Source organism: Pituophis catenifer, unplaced genomic scaffold (genome assembly GCF_029215685.1).
Source record: "Pituophis catenifer annectens isolate HBS135680 unplaced genomic scaffold, rPitCat1.0.hap2 SCAF_1, whole genome shotgun sequence".
Taxonomy (NCBI): Eukaryota; Metazoa; Chordata; class Lepidosauria; order Squamata; family Colubridae; genus Pituophis; species Pituophis catenifer.
In genome coordinates, this window is record NW_027256881.1 from 311,499,237 (window position 1) to 311,527,215 (window position 27,979).

The 27,979-nt window shown below is 35.4% G+C and overlaps 1 protein-coding gene across 1 annotated transcript in view; it reads right to left on the reverse strand.

Annotated features, from left to right (window-relative positions):
- The window catches only part of SETD3 (SET domain containing 3, actin N3(tau)-histidine methyltransferase), a 58,475-nt gene that overhangs the window by 19,266 nt on the left and 11,230 nt on the right, over nucleotides 1-27,979 (reverse strand). Inside the window, exons 4-8 of the mRNA XM_070941681.1 lie at nucleotides 25,118-25,266; nucleotides 19,040-19,112; nucleotides 18,148-18,404; nucleotides 2,456-2,514; nucleotides 1,718-1,832 (exon numbers count right to left, since the gene is read on the reverse strand). Of these exons, the coding sequence (XP_070797782.1) occupies nucleotides 1,718-1,832; nucleotides 2,456-2,514; nucleotides 18,148-18,404; nucleotides 19,040-19,112; nucleotides 25,118-25,266 (653 nt within the window). The remainder of the gene's footprint in view (nucleotides 1-1,717; nucleotides 1,833-2,455; nucleotides 2,515-18,147; nucleotides 18,405-19,039; nucleotides 19,113-25,117; nucleotides 25,267-27,979) is intronic.

Here is a 27,979-nt window from a genome sequence, read left to right on the forward strand (position 1 = left end):
GCTGATAATATGTGGAATTCTTCTGGTAGATAAAATGAAACATTCATTTGCAGCAGAAGAACTTTATGCATCAAAACAAACAGTATTTTTTACTGAGGAATTTTACATGAGATACAGTACTACAGCTCTTCAACAAAAATAATCATTTAGCATATTCTATGACTTTTTAATATCACATTTTCCATTTATCTTAAGCAAAATTATTATTTATTCCTACAACACCTGTAATTACCACTTAAGATAAAAGAAAAGACAGACCCTTGAGCTTTTATCAAAGAGGCAACATAGGGGAACTATAGTAGATTCACGGATAATCAGTTCTTTATTTCTTGCTATTATTTTAACTAGAACAAGAGGAAAGCTAACAAGCTTCCCTCTGTAACTTGGCCCAAAGAAAGTCAGCTTCCCTCCTGTTGCTTTGAAGCAAAGAAAAAAAAGGAAACAATTGGGGGGGGGGAGAATCTCATATCTCATTTAAACAGAATATAAGAAAATTGCATAAGAGGATCAAAACGGAAAAGTTATATAGAGAGAAGGAAACTTTTAAACTGGCATTAAATGTACATTAAGAGACAAAAGGCATAGAAACGTGTTGAGATAAAATATTACTAGGCTAAGATGGAAAGGGGTAAAAGTATAGGAAAGGGAAATGTAAAAATGGAGATATATAGGACAACTATACTAGAATATTAAATGCAAAAAAGAACATAGAAAAAACAAGAAAAAAGTTTCAAAAGAATTTCAAGTTTTCTTTTAACTTTCTATAGTAAACAAAGATAAGACATTCCTTAGCCCTCCATATTTTGAAAGATTTCACTCTCATGCCTTTTAAAACTAATTTTAACCAAATGATGAACTAATTTCTACCAACAATAGAACAAAAGCAATGTGAAGTTGTTTTTAGTTGTTTTAAGGTCATCACTACTAGTTCCTTCACTGTACAAAACACATAAGACAGTTCTCAGTAATAGACGTCTCTCGAATATATTGTATTTAATATTTATTTTTAATAATAAACTTTCATGGGAATGCATTCATATTTCAAAGATCAAATCATATTTCCAAATCAAGTCATATATTAAAATAGTATTATTATTATTATTATTATTATTATTATTATTATTATTATTAATTATTTATTAAATTTTTATACTGCCCTTCTCCCGAAGGACTCAGGGCGGTGTAGTCATATTAAAACAAACATATACACATAAAATTTAAAAACAATTTAAAATATATAAAAATTTGGCCCTTGTATTAAAAACTACAGACACCCAATTAAAATTCATTTTCTAAGCCAGTCCGGCCTGTTGGAACAAAAGAGTCTTAAGGGCACGGCGAAAGGTACGTAAGTCGGGAATCATATGGATCTCTGGGGGCAGTTTATTCCAGAGGGCAGGTGCCCCCACAGAGAAGGCTCTCCCCCTGGGTGTCGCCAGTCGACACTGTTTGGCCGACGGCACCCTGAGGAGTCCCTCTCTGTGGGAGCGTATTGGCCGGTGGCAGGCTATCGGTGGCAGAAGGCGATCTCGTACATACCCAGGTCCTAAGACATGGAGCGCTTTAAAGGTGGTAACCAACACCTTGAATCGCACCCAATTAAACACAAATATCTTTGTGTTTAATTTGATTGGTATGAAACAAAATACCTATCCCAAAAAAAAGATGCTGAATAAAGAAATTGCATTTATTCTCTCTCACATGAAACAGTCCTTACCAGTCCATTGGTGTGATTACACATGTCCCATAAAGGTATCAGAGCTAATGTAACCCTAGAGCCATCCTCAGCAGGAATCTGGTTTTGTCGAGCCATGACTGAGGAAACTGCCCACCTAAGAAGCCAAAAAGAAGTTAATGGCGGTAACTTTTTGTTTTAATATATTTTAAACAATTGACATATTTTATATATTAAATGCCATTATGGGTTTATTAAAGTCAAACAACTGCAGAATCCTATCTTTTGAAAATCTAGAAAAACAGGCAGCAGTCAAAAACAAACAACAGTACATAAAACAGATACTTCAGTGTGTTATAAAATTACTAAGAAGGAACTAGAAAATTAGGAATTATTTTTAGGATATGAGAGGCGCAGAAAGACTTCTTTACTTAACTTTATAGTGTTATCAATTATGTCACAGTATCTTTCAAAGAAGTCTCACTTATTTTAACTATTTTTCAGAACATTAAACAGCAACAGAAACAAAAATGATTTAAGAGAAATTTTAGAAAGGAACGTAACAATGTATTTTAGAAGAAACCATAAATTAATGCTAATTGGTTAGCTAACAAACTTTGAAGATTAAATACAGATGGCCGCAATAATTATACTCTGTGATTTTTAATGCTAAGTATTATGATGGGACCAGGGATTCATGATTAATAACTTGATTATTGGGGGTAGGGAAGAAATCTGAAAACTTAACAACTTAGTTTTTAAATAAAAAGGGAAACAAACCTGTAATCATCGTAAGTGAAAGAATCCTTTAATGGCAGTTTGCTGGCATTAGGATGGGTCTGAGAAATAAAGAATTCAGAGGAGAGGTGAACAGGGGAAAAAGGCAAAACAAAACCCCCACAAAAATCAGTCAGCAGAATTTCATTATTTAGCTGCCTAACAGATCCTAACAAGAGCCAAATGAAGCAGGAGGCGTCCAGCCGCGCTACAGAGGGATCATCATGCTATTATGCTCTCATACATCACTGTCAACTTAATTTGTTGTGCCCAGCAGCCGCCATAAATCTGTTTCTTCATATTTCAAAGACTCAAACTCACAGACAATGGCACACAAGAATTTAAGGTAGACTCCTATCTCCAAGCCACTGGTGAAAAGTTTTCTGCTCTCAGGGTTTTAATTTTTAACTTGGTCACACTGTGTGAGAGTAAATGTATTTTAAACTACTTTTACTTATTCTGTATCCTATTTTTTGTAAAAAAAATAATAATTCAGAGGATAGATATATTTTAGAGACTAAAGACATGAAAAACACTGAAACAGTGTTCAGATGGGTAGGTGAAGGACAGTGCTACAGCTATTATCAAATGAAACTAATGAGGCAATTACATTTTTTTCCTTTAAGGTATTGGTCATACTATATACCAGATCAATAGGACCAGAAAATAATCTTAATTATGATGAGAAAATAAGGATTTTACCCAACTGACTTAAAAGTTCTTCATATCTTATATGTTTAAATATATAACATTAAAAATGATAGAATTTTACCAAATACTTAAAAATGTTCCCCCTCTTGAGTTATTAAGATCTGTTAAAAAGATCATTTTAATATTTCAATTACAATTGAATAAGCAGGCTTCAGAAATTATCAAATGAATAGTTATTTCTACCAATGGAAATGAGACTTGCATGGACCTATCTTTGCAACATTGTTAAAGTAAGAAGCTCAACACAGCGTGTTTTTTATAGTCTTGATGCATTAGCATCACAAGTGCATGGTAATTTATCATCTCTCACAGTAATGTACTTGCTGGCACTGTGTGCAGGACAGTAGGGGATGAAGTAAAAGTGGCTCAAACCGTAAATCAATTAGAAAACAAAAGCTTGTGCTTAGTGCACAATTTTAGGCAAATTATATATTACAAAAGGCTGCCAATTGGATGTTATGTCCCAGGTGTCCATTCTCTCTAACCCCTTAAAATTAGCTTTGTGGATGGACTAGCTCTGAAAATCTTGTCTCTGAACTAATTTTCAAATCAGTATTCATTTTACATAGAAAATTTCATTGCAAATTTAGTTAGTTGTTGGTTATTTTAAGAAATAATTATTGCTAAGATCAAGTGCGGTGGTTAAAGGCACCAAGGTTAGAAACCAGGATGCTTGGAGTTCTATTCCTTCTAAACAGCAATATAATCTTGAGCCAGTCACTATCTCTCAGCCCTTGGAAGAAGGAAATGGCAAGCTACTTCCAAAAATAATGCCAAGAAAACTTTGGGAACTTGTTCGGGACAGTTATCAGAAGTTGAGGCACAAAACCAACCAAACAAGCTCTGTATAATTTTATTAGAGCATCTCCGAGTAAATGAGAATGCTCTCAACAATCATTGGGGGGGGGGGGAGAAGAATCAAATTGAAACATAGGATGAGGTGCAAAAAGATAATATAAATACAAGGAAAGCCAGATTTTGAGGATCAATTTTTGATAAAATCATACGTTAAGTTTGCTTCTGTTAATAAGTAGCTAGTTAATGTCAAAGCAGCGGTGAAATGTAAAATTTGTTACTACCGGTTCTGTGGGCGTAGCTTGGGGGTGGTGTGGTAATATGACTGAGTGGGCGTGGCCAACTTTTTTTTTTCTTTTAAAACCATTTTTCTACTTCTTCGGCTGAAGAGGTTGTAAAAAAAATGCTTTTAAAAGCCTCTGATGATCTCAGCTGACTTGCCTGATCAGCAGAGGCTTTTTTTCCTTTTAACAACATTTTTTCTATAACTTCTTCAGCCAAAGAGGTTGTAGAAAAAATGCTTTTAAAAGCCTCTGATGATCCCAGCTGAGCCACGGGATCATCAGAGGCTTTTTTTTTTTTTTACTTTTAAAAGCATTTTTTCGGCCAAAGAGGTTGTAGAAAAAATGCTTTGAAAAATAATTTTAAAAAAGCCTCTGATGATTGCGCGGCTCAGCCGGGCAATGGGTGGGGGAGGGATTTTTGCTACCGGTTCTCCAAACCACCCACCTTCATCGCTACCGGATCGGGCGATCCAGTCCGAACCAGGAGCATTTCACCCCTGCGTCAAAGCCCTACTTTATTTAATAAGACATATATGCCACTATTTAGAATGAAACTTTCAAGATACTATAAGACATCTCTAAAATAAAAGATGATCATGAAGTTGACATTATTGCTATTACCACTATGTAGAAATAGAGGGAGAATGGATTATTATGTATGCTGCCTTGAACTCCTGAGTGAGAGATATAAATTTAATGAATAAACACGACAACATGTAACAATAAAAATCAGATAACAGCTTACACATAACTATAATCAGAACTTAGTTAAAATCATAATGACAGGAAAAATCTTAAGATGCTATTTAAAAACCTCTTAAAAAGCAGATGTTTTATTGAAAAAAATTTCACAAACGTGGAAATAAGAGATAGCTTGTTAGAGATTAACCTTTTAAAAATAGCAAACATTTATTTTAAAATTAACAATTTAAGCTTTTTAATGAACTATACATGTGATAAAATGAGTTTACAACATTATACACAATTATATTTACTTTTTGTAACTTTCAACTGAAAAGTCTTCCTATAAACAATTATATCAGGATTTATCTCTGAAGGACAGATGACTAACATGGCTCTGTCTCCATCTACTGACAGGATGCATGTAAAGCAGGATCAAAAACTTTTGTCTTAAAAATGCAAAAGGACAATTTTTTCTTAGGAAAATTTTCAGCAATGGTAATTAATCAGATAATTTTACTATATAGAATATAAAAGCATTGACCTTTAAAAGAGTAGCACATGCATTCTATATTAATAGAATATTTATAAAATCCCTTTCTGATTAAAAAAGCCATAACAAGTTATAGAAAATGAAGAAAAGACATTTAAATATTACTTTAATTATCTCACTATAGGTAAAAATCTTCGTATTAACAGAGCAGAGCAGCATTTTACTTCTGATCAACTAAGGGATTTGAGTTCAAACCATCTGGAAGGCTATTTTTCCCAGGTTGTTTGCAACAGACTAGACCAAATTTACAAACAGCAAATTATTATTATTTTTTTGAAAATAGGCAATAACACTGTAATCTAGCAGATGTTTGAGAACTGCACAGAGTACATGGAACAAAGCCTCCAGTAAGGTCTAGAAATGAAAATAAAACTCTTTGTTCAATTGCCCATTTCCTAAGATATTCTGAATCCAAGATATATATCACCAGGTATCAGACACTGAAATATGCACACATTGACCTTGATAAATGTAATCAAGGTATCAAAGTTCAAATTACATTTGCTCAGTATTCCAATATAAGAGCATGTATCTAGCTCTCTATCTAGTTGAACTATGGAATCCTTGGTGCTGTCTGAATGTGGTTGTTTCCTGGCAGATGTTTCATTATCCAATTACCAAACTCAGAGAGCACCAAGGGCTCCACATTTGCTCAGAATTTTCTTTCCTGTTGATAATATCCCATCTCATATCAAACTATAAGATATTGAAAAGGGAATAGATTTTAAAGTTAAAACACCATCCATAGAACAAAAAGTTCCCAAAACTCACATAGAACCAGTATAACCTTTGGAGTTATTCAAAATCCAAGAAAGAAAAAAAAAGGACAAGTTGTGCCTGGTGTTCAAAATATATTTGTTCCAGGTTACTATCCTAAGCAGAGTACTGGAATAGTGTGCAATTGCTCATCTCAACCAGTAGCATGGTTAGGGGAGTGCCAAATATGAAGAATAGTGAATGGGACAATACAACACCCAATATTTTACTGGGTGCCACAGTAGACCAGAGGTGTATGCTATAGTTAGCTACCAATGATGTAACTGTCTTTGAACAACTATAGGATGCTGTCCAGTCAAGACAGATTTGTAGATAGGAAAAATTGAACTCTATGATCTGTAGATTGCACCACGAATTTTCTTATAAAGTTCTTTTTAGATGTATATAGTTTAGTAACAGAGTTGGAAGGGACCTTGGAGGTCATCTAGTCCAACCCCCTGCTCACGCAGGAGACCTGTACTAGGGAGTCAAACCGCCGAACTGCCCACCTTTCTGCTCAACAAGCTCAGTGTCTTAGCCACTGAGCAACCTAGTCAGATTTATTTATATGAATAAATTTAACTATAATTTATATAAACTGTATAAATTTATATAGTTCTTTTTATATTTCTTTTGTAGTTTGTTAGGAGGGTGAAGCAAACTAATCACCTTCATTCCTAGAAATAAGGAAATCCAGCAATTAATATCAGATTTAATATTTAATACCCGTTTCTCTGAAAATAAGACCCTGTCTTAATTTTTTTTGCCACTAAAAATGGCACCAGGTCTATTTTCTGGGGATGTCATCCACTGGCTCACCTGACTTGCGCACGTCGGCCCCGATCTCCTTTTCGCTGTCAGAGGCCTTCAGGAACTTCTGCGGCTGGCAAGGCTTTCCTGAAGGCCTCTGTAGCTGATAACAGAGCTCCGGATCAAGCAGAGCTCTGTTATCGGCTGCAGAGGCTTTCAGGAAAGCCTTGCCAGCTGCAGAAGAAATGGGCCGGTGGGGCAGGTGTCAGGGTGTGGAAGGCCTGGCTGCAACTGCCCGAAGGTAAGTAGTAGGCAGCTCCACCACCACCCCCATTTCCACTCTAGTTTAATTTTTACCTGTGCACCCTGGAGTGGGCGGGGTCTTGATTAGGGCTTATTTGGGGGGTAGGGCTTATATTGGGCACACGAAGTACAAATCAAGCTAGGACTTACTTTTGGAGTAGGTTGTATTTTGGGGAAACATGATACTTGGTTCTATTGTAAATGGAAAACAAGAGTGGTCATCCAGATCAAAATGCAAACCCTATTTTGAATATAATTTGAAATTACTTTTGGGGCAAAGATGTATCTAAATAAGATTATTTCGATTCCAGAAAATAAGTGAAAAATATAAACTATGATTTATAAAGTTTATATTTGTTCACTTACCAAATCCAAAACGGTACCAGCAAAGTGTAAATGTCCAATATTACATTTTAAGGCAACTGATGTTTAATTATTAAATAGTATACAGCATATTAAATACAGAAGAAATGAAGTTCCATAGATTAATACAATAATTTTTAAAGCCTTCTGCATTTTTTCTGAGAATCTCCAGAGAGGTACGTGCACATTTCTAGACATCTTTCTCCCTCCTAATACATCACAGGAAATACTCCTAATACAAAATTATACTGTCTCACAGCAAATTTATTTTGTATTTTTGAAAATGCAGTATTTTTAACATATGTTAGCATATCTTAGCTGAAATGATCAAGAGAAAAATACTCTGATTAAAAAAATTGATTTAGCATGCAGTTTCACTTCACAGTCCCTCTGTAAAAATGAAATCTCCCTAACAAACTCTTAATAAAACCTGTCAATATATCTAGAAAGAAAAATGACACAAATGCATTAAGTATTAAATACCCTTGGAAAAAGTCACATATTCCATGAATTTTTGATGTACTATCTTGACATTAATGTAAAACCTTGATATTTATAATTGACAGATATTTAATAAAGTATAGAATATGGCTGCTGCATAGCATGCAAATTTTTCAGGTTGATCAAAAGGAGATAGACACTTATTCAAATGAAGCAACCTGTTGATAAATGGCAAAACTCAAATTACGTTTGTATAGTCTTAGTTTAAGAAATAATATGCCCATTTTATTTCAGATAACTCTAAATACATGATAAAATTATGATGCATTTTTAAAACGTGCAAGTAAGAATATTATGGCAATTGTTTAGCTAATAAGTGCATGCTACAATGTTGCAGAAAAGCAATAAAACTATTTAAATGGCTATTTATAAATAAAACTGTTTTGGAAACAAGCTATTTAAATCTCATAGGATAATAAAAATGATGAACCAAGATTCTCGGATATGCAGTACATATGCATTTATTCAGAAATCCACACAAAGTTCAAAAAAGCTTTTTCTCAGTTTGTATATATATATGACAGTGTTCTCAAAAGTAATGGTTTCAAAATGGATATTCCGTTTTTGTTAGTTGCCTGGAAAATTGGCTCACTTATATGCTTAACACCATATTCAGATTATAATTAAAGAGCAAAGTCCAACTTTTCTGCTATTAATGGGAATTTGATCCTAGCACCTACCACAACCACAACAGTGTGCATGTTGTGTATCTGTGTGACACACACAAACACACACACTAACAGCAAGGCAAAATCATAGAATATATTTTAATATATTTATATTAATATTTAGAAATATTTAGAAGGGACTTGGGAAATCAAATTCTCTGCTCAATACAAGAATCCATTATTATAATGCTCTAAAAGAAACCAATCTAGACTGCTATTTATTTCCTACAAAGAAAAATCCACTAAGTTTTGAGACAACCTGTTGAATAGCTCTTACCATTAGACAATTCTTCCTCATGTCCAATGAAAATCTAATTTAAACCTATTGTTTTTTTGTCTGTATTTTGGAAAACTCTAAATAATTCCTCCTCAGCTTCTATATAATAGTCCTTCACATGCTCAAAGACAACTATTATTATATCTATCTGTAGTTGTCCAAGTACTTTAAACACTTATATGTCAACAAAGAAAAATATTTTATTAGATGAAACACCCTAATTATGGCACATTATACTGACATTTCTATTAGTTGTCTTATTTTGATTTAATTAATTTCTGGTGCCACAATAGAAAAAACGGCTGACACTTGTTAACAGATGGGACCAGAAATATACCTCACCTACAGGAAACAACAGAGCAGGAACAGATAACCAGAGAGAGACATCCCTCAAGTAACCTAAATCCAAGCATGAAACACTTTAAATGTAACTACCAGCACCTTGAAGTGAACCTGGAAGCATACTGGCAATCAAAGCAAGCTCGCAGAGCAGAGATGCCACATGGGCCAAACAATGTTCCTGTTTCTTTACTTCTTGGTTGATGTAAAACCAAAGATATTCGATTCGGTTTTATATTTGTCCATTCTTTGAGAGACAAATTTTCAACAAAATGTTAGGAAATTTCCTGATAGGGCTATGCTTGTGAGAGTTTATCATCCAATAGACATCAAGGTAATTCCCCACATTACTTTATGCCTTTTCAAAAAATCTGCAGTTTACTTCAGTACAGAATCATTCTCAATTTTCCAACTGGTCAGGAAATTCTAGACACATCAACATCATTACTTTGGTTCATTCCTCTGGTTTTTCTATTAGCATGCTTAGTACACTTCTCACTCAAGCATATTTTAAAAGCAAGTGAAATTATTATAGAACATTGCTCAATAATTTACATGCTTTTTGGCATGACAGCCATGTGTGAATTGTCATGGGTAGGCTAGAACTTTTAAACTGATTAAGGTTACCACCGTTAAAACAAAACAGCGACAGTGCTCCAGTTAAGGGGAGTGAAATAGAGTGGAACTTGTAGTTATTTTTTATTATGACAAGCATGTGCCGCATCAAGTCAGATTGTTTAGGCCAAAAGTGTAGAAGACAACTCCTTTCTAATTTAGTTAAATTACTAATTTCTAAAAAACATACGTCCCTTAAGCAGTTTAATAACGCTCAAAATATGCATCTTCTTTTATTATTTCACTCCAGATTTATCAGATTTCTATTGTGCTTTATTTTTATTGAACATTCATAACTGCTGTTGTATCAAGGAGAAAAACATTAAATCCCAACAATACACTCTGTATATCTTTGGAATAATATGATTAACTCATGAGGCACGGAATCTTGAACTACAGATTACATCTCAGTGGACAGAGTTGCTTTCTGGAATGCAACTTAATCTGAGAAATATATACTGTTATTCTGTTTTAGCTGCCAAAATGAAAGCTCATTGGAATCTGTGGCCAGGAGAGGGGTTAAAAACCTCATCTTTTAAAGAAGAGTCTCAATAGACCTTAGTGTTTTGTAGTCAACATAATATTTCTCCCCGGTGTGGTTTAAAAATGTGCAAAAACAATTTCATCTAATATTGGCATATACAGCTTTGAAGCATAGAGTTTTCAGTCAAAGTATTCAGGGAGATGATTTTAATGGAATTGTAAGTCATTAAGAGCATCAAAAATAAATTAAAAGTAGTTATGTTGGCAAGCAGGGTCCAAAATACAGAAAATAATGGTTTCCCAAATGACAAGTTTTATGATTTTCAAATTGGAAAATTCTTATTCAACCAATGAACTTTCCTATTGATACAGAAAAGGGACTTAACAGATGAGGTTGGGAATGCACCATGAAATACAAAATCCAATAAAAGACTTAACAAAATAGATTTAAAGTTTTTGGCATGGAGAAAATTCACTGTCAAACAAATGTGGGATCCCCTGGCATTTTATCTACAATTGAAGGAGCAAAATCAGAGAACCAGAGATTTCAGCTGAACTCACTTATTTAACTTTTCCTTTAACATTGTGCTTAAAATTCCAAACTCCCCAAGACTCTGTTAGTATGCCAACGATTGACTAAATCTGTACCCTACAACAGTCAATTTACACCTGCCGCTATCATAGTAAACAGTAAATTTAAAACATCTATGGAAAGCTTAAAAATATAAAATAAAACTTCCTAACAGTCAAATAAAACAAAAGAAGGTCCTAAACTATTTAAGGCACTTTCTAGGACAGCTCTATCTTCAATGTGGGATGTACTCAAGGATGGCACCAACCTGATATCTACTGGGCGAGTGCCCCAATGTTTTCTGATCTATGCTTCTGCTATTTAACAAAAGAAAAGTCAACCACTTTTTTAAGTAGTCTGTTTTCATCACTAAATAGCTGTAACCATTAGGAAGTTTTACCCATATTTAAACAAATTTTCCTTCTCCTAAATTTCTACCTTTCAGTTCTAATTCTACTCTCTAGAACAGTGGCCCCCAACCTTTTGGGCACCAGGGACCGGTTCCATAGAGGTTTTTCCATGGACTGGAGGGGGCATAGTTTCGTGTGCTGCCTGCATCCAGCAGATGGGGCCTCGCTTGTTTGCCTGGACCGGTTTCTGGTATGCTGCGGACTGGTGCCAGTCCATGGACCAGTGGCTGGGGACTTCTGCTCTAGAACAATGTAAAACAGCTCTTATCAATATTAATCATCTCATCTTCAAGATAAATATGCTTTTCAGCTATTCCTCATACAGCTAGTTCTTTACTTACAACCATAACTATGATTAGAATTTCTGTTGCTATGCAAGGCAATCATTAGGGAAGTCACACCCAATTATGCAATATCTTTTGCTGAAGTCATTAAGCAAATCCAGCTTCATCCATTGACTTTGCTTATCAGAGGTCTGTTGGAAAGATTGCAAATGGCAATCACATGACCCAGATGTAGGAGGTGAGCAGGCTGAACCCAAGGGCAGGGTCAAATGTATCATCAGTTTAGAGTCATTGCACTCCCTCAAAATACCCAAGTCCACCCCCCCGTGAATTCCACTGACCATTATCTAGCACCAATTTGGCTTGACCATTAGTAAAACAGAGTCTTGTATATAGGTAGCATGTAAAAAAAACGTTAGTGCTTTGAACTCAACTGTTTCCTAATTACTTGCGCCTGACATCAGGATACTGTAACCAACACTAATACATGTAGGTTTCTAAGCATCTGACTCCTTATCACATGACCACATGGATACTGCAAGTCAGTAAACCATAAACGGCATTTCCAGTGTTGCCTTAACTTCAAATGGTCACTAAACAAAGGTTCATAAGCCATGGACTACTATTCTCCCAATCCAGCGTTCCATCATTCTATATTACTGTAATTTTATATGGAAGATTTATAATTTAAGTATCATATTTAGTGCTCCCTTTTCCCATGTTTGCTCTTTTGATGAACTGTTATTTTTTTCATTCCTTTCAATCTGACACTTGAAAAAGTTTTCATTCTCTTATCATTTATACATTGATGAATGTAATGTTCCTCTAGCTTTTTTCATTTTGACATTCTTGCTCCTCCTCTTCTTCTTTGCAGCAATTCAAACAACACTGGTATTTTAATTTACTACAGCATGTCATTTTCTAGGATGTTATTCTTAGGATTAGAAAAACAATACATATGGAAATATGTTATTAAAAATATGAAAGAGCTTCTATTATTCAATACTTTATTGCATTCTCTTTTCAATCTGGCAGAAAATAGGCACAGCTGGGAGGCTATAGCTCTGCTTTTATATACTAAAGTGCACACAATGATAATATAAGGCAGTTTTTCCTTCCATAAAGCTACAAATATGTCCACGTGCAGAGAAAGTTAAAACAGGAACTGCTGGGTTTCCTTTTAAGACATAACCCAAAATCTCTGTGTTCAAAGAGCAAAGAATCTTCACTGTATATGTCTATGAACTGTATGGCTCCCTCTTGTGTTTATTTTATCATATTTCAAATGTTCAAAAAACTAAGCATTATGCAATAAACATGTGTTCTGTTCACTTTGCTGTATATAATTTGTGCTCATAAAATGGTAATGGCAGCAACATATATTCATTTAAATAATGGGGAAAGAATTATAAATACATACACATTAAAATAATCTGAAGAATCCCCCATAAATTAAGTTTTAAACAAGCCTATTTTTTCTCTTTTTCTTGAAATTCAAGCTTAAGATATTTTGTCAATTGCCTTATGTCTATTTTAGGAATTAGACTATACTTCTGGCTCTTTGCTAATAGCAACGGCTATTTTTGAATATATAAACTTGTACAAGAGATGTAGAAGAAACAGCATCCCTCAGTTTTCAAGTGCACACAGAATAATTGCAGTCTAAAAGTGCTTAGAAATAACATCTTGAAAATTTACTCCTGCTTTCATCAAGACACTGTATTATTGATTAACAATCAAATATGTGATTATAAACTTTTGTATTGTTTGTAAACCAACAAGCAGACTGGTGAGATATATAGAGCTAAACAGGAACTAGATTTTAGATTCAACTATATTACAGATACAGCTATGGTTTTCCCAGTTGCAATGTATGGCTGTGAAAGTTGGACCATAAGGAAGGCTGAGCACCAAAGAACTGAGGCCTTTGAACTATGGTGCTGGAGAATACTCCTGTGAGTCCCTTGGACTGCAAGGTGATCAAACCGATCAGTCCTAGAGGAGATCAACCATGCTCTTTAGAAGACCAGATCCTGAGGATGAAACTCATATACTTTGGCCACCTAATGAGAAGGAAGGACTCATTGGAGAAAAGCTTAATGCTGGGAATGATTGAGGGCAAAAGAAGAAGGGAAGACAGAGAATGAGGTGGCTGGACGGAATCACTGAAACAGTTGGAGTGAGCGTAAATGGACTCTGGGGGATGGTAGAGGACAGGAAGGCCTGGAGGAATGTTGTCTATGGGGTTCCAATGGGTCAGACACGACTTTGCGACTAATAACAACATATTACAGAAACATCACAGGACAAATCTGGTTTACATGATTCTTAAAAATACATAGATCATAAAGATGTATATACCTTGCTACCCTTTTAAACCATTTCACCTTCCAATCAGGTACAATACTATTATTAAAATACTAGGAAACATATAGTGAATAATAAATATACACTATCCACTGATATTCCTAACAGCACTTATAAAAGCATGTCAGTATTATTATCTCTCATAGTGAAAGGGCAGGAGGAGAATGACTTACCTAAGTCTATTCAATGACAAAATTCAAAGCAGAGACTTTTTGATTTGTAGTCTTTTGGCCACCAAAAGCGGTCTGGGCTCTAGTTAACTATACCGTATGTCCTCTTCTAGAAAGCCATGCTAGTCACCCACTATATACCTATGAATCAGTTTTTCATTTTTATTTAGTAATTAACATTCCATGTGAATCATGCCATCTTGTGTTTTAAATTATTTTTAAATATTTATTTCTACAAACATCTTTCTTAAAATCAGCTATTTTCTCAGTTTTTACTACATTCTCTACTGTGCTATCCATTAGAGGGAATAATATGTAATTGAATCCAACTCGGTCATGGTAAGTCAATTTTATGGTATAATGATAAAGAGTACACCCAACAGTAATATAACAATAGTTATACAATAAAGCATGTGATACTACTACCGACTTGAAACAATTTTAGACAGAACACACATTTTTCAAAGTTCTTCTGAAAGAATACAGACACTCTATTGTTCCTTCAAAATGCATCTTTCACTTTGGAATGCTGGCATGCTAATGATCACACTTGTCTACTTTTAAATGTCAGTATTACACATAAGATATAATCTGGATATCATGTCACTTGGTGGCACACTTTATTAACTTTGCACTAGGGTAGCATATGGCAGACATACTTTTTTTAAAAAAACATCATTTAAAACAACATTAAAAGTCTTGCCTGGTAAAGTGTTGCCAGGTTTCTTTTTTAAAATGCTGGAGCTTATCTATGACATTGGCGTCTCATTAATATAGCACCTTCTGTTCTAAAGGGAGGAAACTTGAATCTTTCAGCCTTCACCGTTCTATCACAATATCTTACAATTTGTCCAGGCATGTTTTAAACTGCCCAACTAAAAAAATGCCACCAGTACTGCAATTTTAGAGCAACTAGATACATTAAGCAAATAAACTAAAGACTGACTTCACATAAAAAGAAATATTAAAATAAGAACAGTTATTTTAGACTAGAAAAGAAAACTTTGTCACTTTAAATGTACATTAAATAACATACATTAAAATGAAATTTTGCTGCATTCAGCTCTCAAAAGATAGCCATTATGCATTTACACACACACACACGACACAGAGAAACACCACAGTCTAGTTCAAATGTGTACATGGTGAAAAAAAGGAATCCTGCAAGTGTACAAGATGGATGGTACATGGAACAAAGCTGTTACAGAATCTAGTATTCCTGCTGTAGATACTTTGAAACCTCCTCCCAGAGGGGAGAAACAGACTGTGAAGTGGGTGTATGGGGGGTCTCTAACAATGCTTTGAGCTCTAAGCACATAGCACTTTTAAGCAGTATCCTGAATAACGGGAAGCGAGCTTCCTATAATCTTTTCAGCTGTCCTTGCCACTCTCTGTATGGACCTTCTATATGAGGCATGCTACCACCAAACCAAACAGTGATGTAATTTGTTAAAATGGTCTCAATCGTGCCTCTGTAAAAAGTGGCCAGGACAGAAGGAGAAAGATGTGCTCTCCTCATCCGATGCAGGAAATGCAAACACTGGTTTGTACGCTTCACTAAAGATCGCATATTTTTATATTGTCTGAAAAAAACTGAATACAGCTTTAAAAGCAATCTGGGACTACTTTGTCTAACCTAATTTTCAAAATGTTTTTATGATAATACTAACACTAGGTACAAATCTTTCATTTTAAAATATTAAAAATGTTCAAAACCGTTGTAAATTGACATTACAATTCAATAAAGGCAGGCAGGCACTAGAATATATTTCAACAGAGATTTTATTTCATTAAACAACAGTGTTGAAAGATTTTACTATATGATATACCATTTCTATGTAGGAAATATTCTTTTCAATAAAAGCTTAATGCACACTGAATAGTTATCTAAGAAGATTTTGGTTGATTTTTAGGTGTCACAAAATCAAATCTAATAAGGAGTTCTGTCACTATGTTAAACATTGAGAATATTTTCTTGTCTTTGCAATATAAAGCCTTAGTAACTATGGACACGTACACAAAAGTTGTGGAAAAAATTAGGTACAGCACAGGGAACAAATGGCTAGAAGCAGAAGCATTTAGAAGAAAATTGTACTGTGAATTAAAAGGCCATGATGCCATGACACCAATTTATCAATGAAAATATACTCTCCTGTACTGCTCTACCTCGCCTGTAAACATGTTCCTATCAAAAATCTTTGCATGTACTCAATCTATAGATGTATTAAGTAAAAGAACATAGAATTCAATTTCATCTCTGCAAACACTTAATTGTATAAGAGATTCAGTAGCTTAAGTTGTATTATTTTATACATGGAGTTAACAAAAAGGCTACAAATACAAAGAATCATAACAATGGTTCCCTTTATCTATCCCATCCATACATAAAATGATGGAATAATAAAGTACAATGTACTTATCTACATCACCCAGCTCCCAAGTTCCTGGCCAATCTACACATTTGGTATATTTTTATTCATAAAACAGTTTTGATTACAAAGTAAGGTTTATAATGTGCATCATTATTATACTAAGTTTATTTTTCAAAAATTCAGCTCCTAAATATTTCCTGTGTTGTTTCAAAGACTCCCCACCCCCACCCTCTTTGAGTCAGTCTTAATTCCTGGTGAACATAGACAGATAAATCCATGCAATTAATTGGCAACAATTTTTGTGAAATGATTTGCCATTGCCTTTTCCCTGAGAGTAAGAAAAAGTGGTCCAGCTAGTTTTATGCCTAAAATAGGTATAGAACTCATTTCCTCATCTTCTAGCCCAGTACGTTTAACCACTGCACTGAACTGGCTCTTTTAATAAAGTTATCTTTTTTAAATGTTCTTTTTCTATCTCTTCTACAATTCCATAGTACCTTTTCTAATAATTTATAAGGTCTTACTTTTATTTTCTCCTCTACCTATTGCTACCTCTACCTTTAACAAGATTTTGCTTTTGTTTACAATTATTCCCTCCTTCCTTGCATAAGAAAGTTCTCTTAATAATCAGTTAATTAGACATATTTGGGCTATTCCTGCTGTTGCCAACTTCCAAATCAGCTAGGGCAGACAAGGACAGTCTTGTCAATCGTTTTACTACCTTACACAGCTTTACTTGTCTTCCCCTCTTCTACGAACTTTAGATCAAAAGTCTTTTCTTTGTCTACAATACTTAAGATCATAGCCACCTATCTGCTGAACAATGACAGCTCAGAAAGTCTCAGATCTTCCCTTCAAGCTTTGCCCCTTTTGCCAATGCAAAACAACTTTTCTCCTCCTAATGGACAGTATTTTTTCTTTAATTCTCTTAACCTCACCACACCATGCTGCATGCCCTCAAAAAGTATAATGAAATATGGAACTCATTTGTACAAAATAGAATAAAAAGCATGATATATAAGATATATCATATTTGTATTAGATAATTATATAGAGAATGGTAATTTTTACAGTTGTAACATATGTTCTATATTTTAATTTTTTGTATTTGAACCTATTATTTTTTGATAATGTAATATATATTTGTGTTTTGTTCCCTTTTTTGTCATTTTAAAAGCATTTAAAATATTTTATAAAAAGTTCTATATAAAGGTATGAACTTATATGATCTTGAAACCTCCAATAGCAAAAAGGGTAGTATTGAACATGACAAAATTTTTCTGCTAAAACATAAGAATATATTAAAAAAAACAAGCACTACAACAATGTGAATTTTTTTCTGCACTATTCAAAACTAATACAAAACGAAACCTTTTAAATGTATTTACGTGTTTTTAATGCATATAATTCATATTTATTGCAACTTGTTTTTAGCCTCTTACCTGTACAACTTTGTAGAAATAGGCATATTGTCGGGCAGTATTTTTATACTGGCTAAAAATATCGTGTATGGCCTGAGTTGACTGAAGATATTGAACTTCATCTTCCTCAAAGTAAAGAGCAGTATTATATTCATTTGGGAGGGTCTGGATATAAGGTAGCCAGAAGGAATTAGGGTTGTATCGTTCACAGAGAAGATGAAAAGCTAATGTGATATTGCCCATAGCTTGGAGAATTCGATCTTGAGAATATAGAGAACCTTAAAAAGAAAAGAAAGAACCCTGTAAGAAAATCTTAGTCCCTCTAAAATTAAGGGGGGAAAACTTAACATGTATCTATTTTATACCAGAATCAATTTATCTCCTATCATAGGAGATAAATACACAAGACAATAATTTAAATATATATCATATTAAATATTAAGGAGGAAAGTACTGCAATGAAAAAATACAAAGGTAGCTTTTGTAAAAAAAAGTATCACTATGGTTCTTTATTATTCCTAAGTCTTCTAACATAACATAACATTAAATCCACTGACACAATTTAGGTTTGTGGGATTATCTTCCTTCATTATATTATTTCATTGATTAAATTTTTTTCTGAGATGAACACAATAAATTGTAGTGATATGACTCGGGCAAACATTTATAATTAAGAATACTCAAACATTTATCAAATTTAGGAATTTTACTAAAATTTAAATCTTAACACAAATTCATAATTTCTCTCCAAGTTCCTTATATCATTACTTAAAAACAGACATTTAATTATTACTACTGTTAAGCAGATGGTTGTCTATTAATTCTACCTGAGAACTTACAGCATTGTTCCATAGAAAACATCCTATAAATACACCTTAGATTTATCTGTTAATATTTCAAAAACTCTTCTTACCCAGGATTGAATTTTTAGCTGACTCTACGGTCATTAACAATTTTCTGGGAACCCAGAGAAAAAGTTCTTCTGCCTATAAAAGCCACAAAAATAGTTCACAATATTATATATATCAAATAAACATAACATTTTAGATAGCAACCCAGCTCTTTTTTTGCAAACTTAAAAAATATTACATGAGTTGCATGTCTTATCTATTGGGCTTCCTAATGGATATGTTCTTGGTCACAAGTTAGTCATGTAATTGTTATTTGCCTAGGCACAAAATAAGAGATTGGCTTGCGTGTACAATTCTCTTTATGTGGGCTATTCCATGCCAAATGAACAAAGGAAGAACTATGTCAGACTCAAATTTCTGTAAATGTTTTCAACAAAATAGCATTTAGCAGTTAGAGTTAGATTTAGAATAGAATAGAATTCTTTATTGGCCAAATGTGATTGGACACACAAGGAATTTGTCTTGGTGCATACACTCTCAGTGTACATAAAAGATGCATTCGTCAAGAATCATAAGGTACAATACTTAATGATAGTCATAGAGAACAAATAAGCAATCAAATCATATTAGGAAACAGTCAATATAAATTGTAAGGATACCAGCAACAAGGTTAGAGTCATACAGTCATAAGTGGGAGGAGATGGGTGATAGGAATGATGAGAAGATTAATAGTAATGCTATTAATAGTTCATATAACCCAGTGGTGAAATCTAAAATTTGTTACTATCGGTTCTGTGGGCGTGGCTTGGGGTAATGTGACTGGGTGGGCGTGGCCAATATTTTTTTTACCTTTAAAACCATTTTTCTACAACTTCTTCTGCAAAGAGGTTGTTAAAAAATGCTTTCAAAAGGTTCTAATGATCCCAGCTGAGTTGCCTGATTGGCAGATACTTTTTTTCTTTTAAATGCCTCTGACGATCAGGCAACTCAGCTTGGATCATCAGAGGCTTTTAAAAGAAAAAAAAAGGGTTCTTTTCTTTTAAAAGCTTTTGATGATCCCAGCTGAGCCGCGCGATCATCAGAGGCTTTTTTTTTTTTTACTTTTAAAAGCATTTTTTCGGCTGAAGAGGTTGTAGAAAAAATGCTTTTAAAAGTAAAAAAAAGCCTCTGATGATTGTGCGGCTCAGCTGGGCATGGGGGGGGGCAGGGATTTTTGCTACCGGTTCTCCGAACCACCCACCTCCATCACTACTGGATCGGGCGATCCGGTCCGAACTGGGAACATTTCACCCCTGATATAACCCATAGTATTTTACAGAACTCTCTGGCCTGTTTACAGTGTCAAGATATTGGCCCCAACAATTTTTTTTCTTTAAATGACGGTAATCCCTTGCAATGAGGAAGAGTTGGCATGATTGGAGTAGAGCACAGGTGTCAAACTCTCCGCGTCACATTGCTGTCACGTGACATTTCACGACGTTTTTCCTTCGTAGAGCTGGGGGGCGTGGCCCATGTGTGACGCACCCATCCGACAGGCTGCCAGTCTGGAGCAGAGCGTTTACTGGCTGGATGTCCCTTGATGCCTATGCAGAGCTCACAGCAGATATTTTCTCTCTGCACCCAGAGAGAGAATTATCTGAGACTACCTAGGATTGAATTCAGCTTCCCAATTGTGAGGCAAGAGCTCCACCTCTAGGCCACCACACCACTCATACTGCCCAACAATATGGGTCCTCATTTTACCAACCAAGGATGGAAGGCTGAGTCAACTCTGAGTTTGTCAGGATCGAACTCCTGGCTGTGGCCAGTTAGATTCCAATACTACATTTTTATCATTGTGCCACCAGGGCTCATAAAAAAGGAAGAAAACTTTTATATTTTCTGGCTACAGAAAACGTCTGTGATAACTTGCAGTAGCTAGTTTTGCAGTAGTTTATCTTAGATAGATAAAGGCACAAAACAAGCATAGAACTAGATCTTGACGTATGAACATTTGCTTAACAATGATTTGAAGTTATGACAGCACTGAGAAAAGTGTTTATTAAGTTATTTCACACCATCCAAATGGTCACATAATCTCAATTTGGGCTCTTGGCAACTGACTTGCATTTATGATGGTTGCATGGTCCTGCAGGCACGGAATTGTGATTTGTGACTTTCCAAATTGGCTTCTAACAGGTTAACAGAGGATTTTAATGATTATTACATTTACTTAATGAGATTGATGACCTGCTTAACAACCACACTGTTTAGCAACCAAAATTCTAGTCCCAATCATAATCGTAAGTCTAGACTATTTGTATTAGCTTTCTTCCTAACTATTCATTATCGTTCTGGAAATATTGGCAGAAAAGGTTTGAGATGATAAACAAATGCCAGGTCTTAAAATCTGTGGAGAGGAATAAGCTTAAATGTTATGCAGCCAAAATAGTATTAACTATTACAGAACTACAAAGGGCAATAAAACAGTTGATGAAAACAATTCACAACTTTTGAGAATTCTGTGGATATAAAATCAATGACCATAAAACAAAAATAATTAGAAGATATTTAACACAAGGAAAAATTAATATCTTGTGTGAAGAATCTGGCTGTCAGCTAACCCATTCAATAAACCATCTACATCTGATAGATAATAATCAAGAAATATATCAAAATTGGAAACACATATAGAACTATCCAGAGAATTTTGGAAATTAAATTTGAAATGAAATCACATTACAAAACAATTCAATATATTTTGCAACTGTTCATAAATGTTGTACTTGGCATTAATTGCACAATTTAAGCAATCTTATGTTAATTAACATTTTTAAAAATTATATTTAACACTAATATAATTTTTCTAATATGTTAACAATTTCTAGTTTCTATTGCATAAATACCATTATTCTCAGCTATCATCTATATTGTTTAATATATTATTTGCATTTTATAATACAATAAAAGAATTATTGGTTTAACTTTGGAAAAAACCGCTGGGTGGGGTTTGCACTCTGCTGTGCAGAATGGAAGAAGCTTTCTCATATACGATTTAGAAGCATGTCACAAAGGGGTGTTTTGGCACTCTCGAGTCCATTTAAGCGCTTTATGCTTTTATTTTTATTTTTCACAGATGGAGGCAGTCCCATACAGCCTGGTATCCAGGCTGGGCATGCCTCATGAATAGCAGGAACAAGAGGATGATGGTGAAGGTCAGCTGGGACAGAAAGGGGCCAAAAGTGCACTAATGGGGGATGGGCAGGAGATGCAGCTCCTGAATTTTTATCACGATTGCATGAGTGCTGCAACAGTCATAATTTCGGGCATGGATCATAAGTCCATTAGTTCAGTGCTGTCAAAGATTCAAATAGTTACTGAACAAATGCTTGTAAGTCACGGACTACCTATTTTAATTATTGTAAGGATAAATTCTGATGTTAAGTATGAGGGAGGAGCACTAAGAAATATAACAGAATTTGAAATACTTATACAAAATCAGTACCATCTGTTAAGGCGGTATATATAAATTATTCAGATATGATATGGAAGGGGAACAAATAAACTGCATGATAAAGTGGATAGAAAACTTTAAAGAACTAGTCGCAACACAACAGTGTAGAATTATGGTCCAAATTTATAAAATTTAAAAATCATATGTAATATTGATATACACTTATCTTTAAAAGTTTAATTTAGCTAAATGATCAGTATTAACTATTTCTAGTTTTAATGAAATAAATAGCACTGTACTCAGTTATTATCTGTATTCTAAAATATATTATTCAGACCTAATGCAATAGAACAATAAACTTGAAAAAAATTAGAGACATTATATATGAGATTTTAATTGCATTTTGGAGCATGACATCTCTGAAAAGGTGAAAATCTCTATTTTTTTCCCCTCTGAAATCATATATTGAGGAGAGGTATGTGTTTATGTGCCTTCAAGTCAGTGTTGATTCCCAGTGACTGCCTGGACAAGTTACTGCAGTTTTCTTGGCAAAGTTTTTCAGAAGCGATTTGCCATTGCTTCCTTCCTAGGGCTCCATGAAGAGAAGTACTATCATACTAAATATGTACTTGTGTGTTTAGTAACTCTTAAAATAATTAGTTGCTTAAAATTTAATATTTATATTATTTATTTCTGTATGTTGACTTTTATATTCATCATGGACATAATGAAATTTATGAGGTGAACTGACCAATATTAGTTGTGTGAGCCAAGTAATTCCTAGGTTCACTTCTATACAGGATGAGATTCCTAACAGATGTTTTTCTTGAAAACTAATAAAGGTGGGATATAAATTAATTACTGTATTTTTCAGTCTATATAAGACGCACTCCCCTCAAAAAAAAAATGGATGGAAATGTCTGTGTGTCTTATAGAGCGAGTTTCTGAAGCCCTGCCCACCTGCTGGCCTCTACCTTTCAGGCAATTTTGGCCTCTGTGTGCCCCGTTTTCGGCCTCCGCGCACCCCATTTTTGGCCTCTGCACGCCATTTTCAGCCTCTGCGCATCCCGTTTTTGGACCGTTCCAGGCAGTAAGGATCGCCACCGCTGCCTATTGCTGCTGCCAATTGCCACCACCATTCACCGCTAGTGATGATTCCCACTGCCTGAAACAGACTGAAAACGGGACACACAGAGGCCGAAAATGGGATGCCGTTGTCGGAGGTGATCCCAGCAGCCTGGAACAGCTGATTGGCGGTATTCTGGGAGGCCAATCCAACCGCCAATCAGCTGCTCGTGCTAAATCAGGCTGTGATAACGTGCTGAAGCTGACCAGGCTGTTTGCTGCAAGGACGCTAGCCAGATGAATACCGATGGATGCTGGGAGGCAGAAGCAGATATTTTTTTTCTTGTTTTCCTCCCCAAAAGCTAGGTGCGTCTTACGGTCCAGATTGTCTTATAGCGCAAAAAATACTGTAATTATTTAGTGTCTAGTACCATTTCTGAAAAATCTGGCAGGACTGTAAGCACTAGTGTAAGCTACATACATTTTTTTCTGACCAAAATAAGTATATATTTCACAGTAAATTAACTTGGTTGTTGTCATGCCCCCATCAGAGCCTGAATCTGCGGAGGAAGAAGAGCCGGAACTGGAGCCGACAAGAGATTGAGGGGGTGGCTTCATTGGCTTCGGAGGAAAATGGGGAGGAGCAAGCCCAGTCAGGCCAGGGCCTTTCAGGATTGGGACGGCTTGAAGACACGGAGGAATGGGGGCAGGATTAACAAGAGAGTCCAAGCAGTGAACATGACAGAGCTCAGGCAATGAGCAAGGACCACCCCCACCTGATCCTAAAGCACGGAGAGTGGAGAGAAGGCGAGAACAGCACAGACTGACCCAACTACTCGGGAGGAGAGCACCCTGCCCCTCTTCACAATGCACACCTGGGGACTGAGACTTAAGGAGACGCTGCTGTCAAGAACGAACGCTGAATTCATGGAGTGTTGAGTGCCAACGTTTGAACTTTCCTGGATTCCTTGCATTCTTTCTGGCTTAATTGTCTTGCTCTTTTGCTTCCTGGCCTCCTCAAGTTGCCTTGCTGGATTTCTTGCTTTGCAGCCATTGTGCTCACAGGATTGGGCTGGACTATTTGCAGCCAGAGGCTGCCGGAGGTGTGTGTGTGTGTCATCACTTTGCTCTGAGAGTTGCCAGAAACGTGGGAGCGTTTGGGGAAATTTGGAGAAATAAAGTAGTGGTTTGAACTGCCAGCTGCCTGTGTTACCTCTGTGCCATGCCCCGAGTCATCAGTTATATTTGGAAGAGAAGAAGTATAACTTAGTTCTCTGACAATTATAAAAAGCTGGCAAATCTATCCAAGCGTAATGAAATATTGTGACACTTTTTTGCCATCCCTTAAGCAAAGGAGGACATACATAGGCAACCACCAGCATTTCAATCATAATCTTGCAGTATTCCAAGATTGCAACAGTGAAATCCAACTTTAAAATACCCATTTTAGGAAATCCCATTTTTCATGGTATTCTTTCCGTCCAAAATTATGAATAGGAATGGAATCACACATTTTTCTCTGTGGTTACCTATGGTATGTTACTTTTTAAAGACATTCAGATTATTTTGATTGAAGCAGGATTAAATATTTAGAAATAAGTAAGTAGAAAAAGATAAAAAAGCAAAGTAATATTTTACTCACTTTTATATCTTGTGTTGCTTTTAATCCAAAACCCTCTTCTCCAAAATTAGCTACTTCAAAACCATCTGTGGCTGCACCATTTTCTCCAGCCCATTTTATTAATTCAGAGAAATAATCTTCTCTTTTCCCATCAAATATAATAGATAAACCTGTGTTCATATTTAATGGGAGACAAAAATACACAACAAATTCCTATTAGTAAGCCTATGTACATTATTCATTTATCACTGCTATTATGTGGAAAACAGTAAGGAACTCAAGAGTGCATCCTGAGTGTATATGCAAGCAAACTACATGTATTTCTGAGCTGGTTGTATTGGCATCAATAGTTGGCTTGTGACAGCAGGGAAGGAGCAGCACATTTTATGACAGCTGGAAGTGCTTTATGGGCCATAATTCCAAATGACCATAAAATAACTAAGTCATTAATCACGACTCATTCAGCAACTGTCCAAAGTTACAATAGTGCTGAGTGAGTAGTACTTACAACCAGGCTTCAAAGTCCCAGCTGCCTCAGCAACCCCATGATCATGTGAGCAATCTAGGCACTTAGTAACCAGATTATACTAACAATGATTGCAGTATCCCAGTCACATGATTGCCATTTGTGATCTTCCATCTGCCTTCTCACAAGTAAAGTCAATGGAGAAGCCAGTAGAGAGGATTACAAGTTGTTCCTGTAAATAGTTTTCACTCCCAACACTTTCCTCTTTCCCCTCTCAGACCACAGCACCCATTCTCCACCTAGTTGAACTCACACATGGCTGCAGAAGCCACCCATATGCCTTCTCATCCTTTGGAACATCCACCCCATATGTGGTCATACTAGTGCCAGACTGCAGCAGCCACATGCACAGCCTCCCACTCTTCAGAGCACCCACCTCCAGTCTAACTCATACCACAGCAGCCATTTACCTGCACACTAGCCTATTTGTGAGCAGGCCAGAACTTGTAACTTCCTGCCAACTTCCTCACTAACTTTGCTTGTTGGAAGCCAGTTAGAAGTCACAAGGAGGACTTAATGGCCTGTAATCTTTGCTTGACAACACAACATGACTGCAAGGATTGCTGTAGTCATTTTCCATCATTAAATGAGAACTATTTATTGTCGATATGTGCTGCTACAGAGTTGTAGTTTAAGAAAACGGTTTAGTTGTGTATATTAGTTTGGGTAATGTAGGCAATCCTAATCACATAAGGTAAGATTATAAATTCTATAAACTGTACAGTCAATAATACATTTGGACTCTTTTGATATCCCCAGTTCTATATGTTCTATAGTTATATATAGAATATATATTCTAAACATGTTTTTCATGTGGAATCATAGAATATATAATGTCAAGGGAAAAATATTACACTAAGTTAGAAAAAAAGTTTAACTTGGAAAATATAAATAGAATTCAATAGTATTTCCTGTTTGCAGAAGTGCATGTTTGGTACAAACAAACGTCAAGGATCATATGAATGCTGATACCTTTGTATCATTTGTTTTTGTGTATGACATTACTCCAATTTGATGAAAATCATTCCCATTATTAATGGACATAAACTTGAGAGAAGAACTGAAGCAATGGTTTAACATTAGCCTCAATGCACTAACCTTAACTTTAGGTACAGGTATTCCTTGCTTAATAACTGGTCACTTAGTAACCATTTGAAGTTATCATGGACTCCTCCCAAAATATATTAACAACCTGGTTCCAGAATTCCGATGTGGCAGTCCCTTCCCCCTGTGGCCACACGATTGATTGCATTTTGGGCACTTAGCAATCAGTCCCCCTTTATAGGCAGTTGCAGCATTCCATGGTCACATGACATGATTTACAACTTTTGCAGGGAACTGGCCTTTTGGGCCACTTGACTGTCATGACTTACGATGAAACTGGTCTCATATGAGCATTCTTCCCAAAACAGAGGTAAGGGTTCCTTACAGTATTTGGGCCAAGACTGTAGCATGGAAAAGTTTTAACACTGCTAGTACTAATCTGCCTCTGATTTTAAAAAATGCTTGATGACTATTGAATAACCTCATATCAATGGGAGACATAATCACAACAGGCCCTCCAGTTTTCTTGGGATGGAAAACCATTCTCAAGTATTTAAATGTGTTTGCATTTTGGTCTTTGGAATAATGACCGTGACTTTAGATTTTTGCAAGTGGATTATATAATTCATTGTCTTCCTAAGCCTTATTGGACAACAACAGTTAAGAATTGCATCATCTACATACAGAAGTATCACAACTTTGCACCTTGCTAATTTGGGGCCATGATAGTGTGACTTGTTCATTGATTCAGTCATGGAATTAATAAACAAATTAGACAGGACAACTTCTGTAATGCATGCAGAGACAGAATCTGTGTTTTGATAATGGAAAGAATTAACCTGACAAAGACTTAAACATGAATGGGTTAACTCCACTTCTTGCTAGAAAACAAGGCTTAAACATTTTGTCACCCAAAAGAAGCTATCCCACTTTTGTACTATGAATTGACTTCAGAAAAAGGCAGTCAAAATGAGGTTTATTATGTATTCATGTATACATACTGATGTAATTATCAACAAACATTCAATACAGAACAATGAGGGTCATTGGTACAATAGACATTAGGGAACATAAACATTCCCTCAGAGTGGCTGTAGTTATTTATATGTAATTCTTCCTAAGGAGGTACTGGTGAATCCACACTGGTGACTAAAAGGGCACAACATGTTAAATCCAAGTACCATTCTCAGTCACCTGAAGATAGACAACAGAAATGGATCAACTTTAGCAATATTCCAGAGGCAATTAGAATGATTGAAGGCACCTTCCATATAACAGATAACCCAAAGGCTGCATCTGCTTATGCAAACTTA